The sequence below is a fragment of the Uranotaenia lowii genome, chromosome 2 (genome assembly GCF_029784155.1).
Source record: "Uranotaenia lowii strain MFRU-FL chromosome 2, ASM2978415v1, whole genome shotgun sequence".
NCBI lineage: Eukaryota > Metazoa > Arthropoda > Insecta > Diptera > Culicidae > Uranotaenia > Uranotaenia lowii.
In genome coordinates this window covers 421,436,538-421,442,108 of record NC_073692.1, presented here as the reverse complement: position 1 = coordinate 421,442,108, position 5,571 = coordinate 421,436,538, and the positions used below count along the sequence as shown (strand labels likewise).

Sequence of the window (5,571 nt, the reverse complement as noted above, 5' to 3'; positions counted from 1 at the left end):
GTTCTGATTTGGCCTTCCGGTGGAAAAAGACGGAATTGGTGTTAGAAGCGCAGATATTCAAGGCTGCTGCTGCAGATTGTTTTGATTTGGCCTTTCGGTGGAATAAGACGGATTGGCATTAGAAGCGCAGATATTTAAGGCTGCTGCTGCTGATTATCTTGATTTGGCCTTCCGGTGAAATAAGACAGAATTGGCGTTAGAAGCGCAGATATTTAAGGCTGCTGCTGCTGATTGTTCTGATTTGGCTCTCCGGTGGAATAAGACTGAATTGGTGTTAAAAGCGCAGATATTTAAGGCTGCTGCTGCTGATTGTTTTGATTTGGCCTTCCGGTGGAGTAAGACGGAATTGGCGTTCGAAGCGCAGATATTTAAGGCTGCTGCTGCAGATTGTTTTAATTTGGCCTTTCGGTGGAATAAGACGGATTGGCTTTAGAAACGCAGATTATATAAGGCTGCTGCTGCTGATTATCTTGATTTGGCCTTCCGGTGGAATAAGACAGAATTGGCGTTAGAAGCGCAGATATTTAAGGCTGCTGCTGCTGATTGTTCTGATTTGGCCTTCCGATGGAAAAAGACGGAATTGGCGTTAGAAGCGCAGATATTCAAGGCTGCTGCTGCTGATTATTTTAATTTGGCCATTCGGTGGAATAAGACGGATGGACATCGTTTTACCTTTTACTTAATCAATAGTTAAAAAATGTTTACCTTCATCTACACGCTCTTAGTTTCTTCGTGCTTATTTTCATGAAAATTGTCTTAAATTGTACGAGTTATGTCTCATTTCAAGTTGATTTTGTATGAGAGCCCCCTGTCATAAATATTAGGATACAAATTTCCGAAATTTTTATCACTTTCAAAATGCGCGACCTTTGATCTCAAGTTTTGTTAACAGGCTCACGTGGGTTCACACTTAATCAGCTGTCTTCTTTTTTGTTGTGCTTCCGTTAAGTTTCGTTTTAACTGACTGATTGAAGGTTTGCACGGTACACAGCTTTATTCATTCTTTGGAATTATCATCAACTGAGATTACACTCATAATTCATACTTACTCATTTTCATGAAAAATATTTATTTTACGATAATCACTACACCCCCTTCCATAAAAAGTGAATTTCTCGAAACTTTCATACAAAACATCTCTTACCCGAAAAACCCTCGGATAGAAACTCACTTCACTTCATGTTGACCGTTCGTTTACGCGTGAAGGTGTTACAAAGAATCTGTTATTGACCCATTTCAGCGTGACGTCACAACTTTTTCAAAGTAATTTTGGTATATTGTATGTAAATTTTATGGTTCATGGTACACTTAAAAAAAGTCGTTACTCTTAGTTCAAAATTGAAATCACTTCAATGTGGAATCAAAAGTATTTGTATTAAGCCAATAGTTATCAAAATATAAGCAATATTTACTGTGACGTCACAATGCGAGACTTTTTCCACTTTTCTAATTTGTTTTCGAAATCGTAATTTATTGCTCTTCTTTTTGAAACTTTTTGAAAATTTCAGAAAAGTATCAATTCAATACAAACAACCCCCCCCCCCCCCCCCCCCACACACACACACACCCCTTCGAAAGAAGTGCCCACAGAAAGTGTACTATGTATGCCGTGACCGGGATTCGATCTCATAACCGTAGACTTAGCTGCGGAAAAAAACTTAATAAATCTTTTATGATAGCTCTTATCGAAATGCGTTCTTTAGATGAAACCTCATAGTAGCTAAAGCATTTTTAAAGCTCAAAATAATAGGAAAATCGGTCGATAAAGACCAAAACTGTTGGTAAAAAATGTTTTGTTCTCCCCGAATAAAATTCACATAATTCCAAACGAACTTCAGGTTTGTTGGGCGACCCCTTTCCGTAGTATAATCTGGCCCAAATTTTGCATGAGACCTTGTGCTCGTACATATTTTAATCTGTTTAATTTTGTAATTGTGGTTAAAGTCTTTTTTGTAGGATTTTATGTGAATCTGGGGTTCGGTTTGGATTTTCTAGTAACATTCTTTGTGATAGAAAATTCTTTTAAACTTTATCTTTTAAAGTTACCATGCTCAAAGATTTATTAAATCTAATTGCATTTAGAAATTTATTTCATGGATACTTATTGTGTTTCAACATAATGCCAGCAAGTAATAGAAGCTATTATCGGGTTTTATCATACTTATGTATTTATATGAAGAACATAATCCTAATGCAAGATTTTCATGCAAACCACCTGCTTTATGATTCACAAAGATTTTTTTTAAAATCGATAAGGATTTCATTTCTTTGATACTTCATTTATTCTCGAATCAAGTGCGATTTTAAAGGTTTTTATTAGAGATTATTTTTTAACCCATATATGCTTAAAAGATGGCTTTTTGAACATCATGTTACAATTTTTTCTAACATAGCTAGATTTTTGACAAACAATTTCTGTTTTCATACAAAAATTTTCGAATTTTAACGCTGACATACCGTAAACTGGGGGAACTTTGATCACTTTTTTCATTCATTATTGAACATTTCGGAAGGGCTTGCTTTTTCGTAATACCTAAAAGATTTAAAACACTTACTGAGGAGTATAAAAAATGATCATTGATTGCAGTAAACTCAAAAGACATTGGTGGCTATAATTAAATGTCTGTTGCAAAACTGGATTTCAAGTTTCGGGGTAAGTACTTCAACACCTTCAAAATTATTGATATGGTGCCATTTAGCACAGAAGGCATAAACATTAATAACAATGTTTTTTGTTAGGACTAAACTAGTTTTTTCAACGTTTTTTTTTCAAAAACATTTATATACAAAAGATGGGCAATGTTGCTGCATACATCTAGGGGTAAAAATTATAAACATTTCTCAATTTTGTTTTGGCCTCAAAAACAAATGAAATTTTGCCTGATTGCAATTCACTAGGTCCTCGCATGTTCTTTTTTTCTTAAAATTTAACCATTTGATAGTGTTTTAGCCATTTTTACTATAATTGTCTATGAGCATAAAGAGAATCGTAGATTTCAGATTCAGGAATTCAAGAAATTTAAATTAACCCTTCAATTAATCTTCTGTTTAAGTATTTAGAAACTCAAAGAAAACAGCTCCAAATCGATATACCGTGATTGTTTCTCAATCTTTGTTTTCAGCTATGTAAAATGGTGTAAATGATGAATTTGTTATGGTTCTAAAAATTAAACCTTGCTCTTATGTCATGTTAAAGCTATTGGAGAATAAAGAATTTAGCAAATTTTCTACTCTGTAATGGGGAAATGTCATCTGGATAAGAGCCATGCTTGCAGGTGAACAATTTTACAAAACAAGACTCAAATCTCGATTTTGTATCGTCAAGTTTGTATAAACATCCATTTAAATTACTCTTCTGTGCTCGATATAGCTTTTGATGTTTAAGTGGGTACTCTGAGGAACAACGCTTCTTCTCATGTTTTTTATAAACCACCGAGAAAATTGGAGGTGACATTAACTGAGTATTGGTATGTGGTGCGAAAAATAAGGAATGGAAAATGAAGGCGCCGAAGCTTCTTTACGACCAACTCTAAAATGTCTTCGACTGCAATTTAATCGGCGCTCCACTGGAAGTTACTTTTGTTATTGAGAAACTTGGCTCAGTTTTTTTTAATACAATAGAAAGACTATTTCTTTTTTGTACGGTTTACACATTACTAAAAAAAAAGTACAATCCGTGACCTCAACTAGCTTTAATTTATTTTCCATAGTTTTCCGTCTCACGACATAACTTGATGAACATACCTAAATCCTAAAATTCTCTCGGTCCATGGCAACCGTTCTCCAATTTCTCGGGCATTCCATATTCGCCAGAACACTCGTCTCGTTCCTATTGGATTTGAAACTTCAATATAATTGTGAATTACTTGCACTTAAGATAATTCAAATAACTTGTCTGTATACTATGCATGCTTTCGAAGACGCTTTAAAAAAACTTAATGAATAAATAAACAAATAAATAAATAAAAAATAAATTGATAAATGTATAAACACCAAAACAGTTGTAGACCTGTTCAACAAATGGTCTCAACAAGAATGAAACTTGTCGTACTATACTTCTCCCCTCTAAATTCCAATAAAAAAAATTCTTTCCAGGCTCAGCTGCGTGCCTCTTGCGCCCTGGTCGGAGACAGTAAATTAAAATCCATTCAGTTGACCAAAAAAACGCACACAGATTGCGCGGTTCAGCTGAGACAGATTGTGCGGAGTCACGTCGTTTTAAACGAAAACATGCGTTACATAAATTCAACTAAAGGTGTGCTCTTCTTTCGTCATAATTTTAGCATCAAAAATTTTGACAAACAAAAATCACGCTTTCAGTAGCGTTGAGAAATAGGCCTAGGACTTGTTAGTTACACTTGTTAGGTTTCCGCGACTACAGCTTATAATCGAACGTCCATATTGTTGGCTCGGCCAAAACAAAGTCCTTTGAAGAAAGTAGGTAGCCATACGTCTAGAAACAACCGTTCATAACTCAATAAATGCATGCACACTTGTTAGAACACTTACAAAATGTAATTGGGGTGTCACTTTTTAAACAAGAATTTCAAATTTAATGTAAAAATGGTTTATTCTCAGACCGTTAATACTGCTTTAACATGAATAGATCAAACAATAAAATAAACTAAAAGTAATAAATAATTAATATTTCTTGGACATCTCTGGCACTGGCAAACAAGCAAAACATAATTTCCAATCACCTTGGTATAAAAAGAAATAAGTGCATTTTCTAAGGTTCATTCCTCAGTTGACCGTTTGATAACTAAATTGTTCAAGTGGAAAGTGTTTGCATATTTTTTTCCGAAAAAAATACCTAAAATCTTCTAACACAATGACGACAGCATCCGGTTCCTGGTTTCAGTGGGCTTCAGATCAAGGATCCTTCTGGGAGGCTGCATCTCGACATGGGAATATAAGCCGCCCAATCGGTCCCCTGATAATGATGAATGAAGACGGCAGCGATTATGGCAGTGATTTTGTGTAATGCATTAACGAAGAATAGTCCTTTCCGATACGTTTAACCGAATGTGTGCTATTTGTTTGCAGCTTTTTTCGAAGAGTTTTTTCGTCCGGCTTTCTCGCCATGTTGACTGGAAGTTTGCTGATACTGTTTCTTCGCCACAAAATGTCGCGATACAAGGATGAGATTTCGGATTCAAAAGATTACAATTCACCTAAAATTCCTAATATGAAAGATACTCGACAGTCGCTTTTCGTGTTTTATGCGTTTATAAAATTTACTATACTGTTGCCAATCTTTTTGGCAGGATATTTGTGTTTCAAGTTGTATCGCTGCTTTGTCTCGATTGAACTAAGACGGCGGCATGGATCGCATTTCAAAGGACTGTTGGATGGAGCTGACGTTGTGTGGGCCATTGAGAGTGACAACTCACGTGGTATGATAAACATAATGGCTTACATTGAGGAATCGGCTGTTGGCCTTGAAACGAACAACGAATTTTCTACTAGCGCTGAACTTCTATTAGTTCTACGCAAACGAATCTCATCTCGATTGATGGGAAACATTCAACCATATCAGAAAATGTTTTGGAAGCGGAATTTGGAGCTGGG

At 35.5% G+C, this 5,571-nt stretch overlaps 1 protein-coding gene across 1 annotated transcript in view; it reads left to right on the top strand.

The window, feature by feature from the left end:
* The first annotated feature begins 4,726 nt into the window (after nucleotides 1-4,726).
* The window catches only part of LOC129743467 (uncharacterized), a 5,454-nt gene continuing 4,609 nt past the window's right edge, over nucleotides 4,727-5,571 (top strand). The window contains exons 1-2 of the mRNA XM_055735503.1: nucleotides 4,727-4,980; nucleotides 5,047-5,565. Coding sequence (XP_055591478.1) covers nucleotides 4,832-4,980; nucleotides 5,047-5,565 — 668 coding nt within the window. The 5' untranslated portion in view covers nucleotides 4,727-4,831. The remainder of the gene's footprint in view (nucleotides 4,981-5,046; nucleotides 5,566-5,571) is intronic.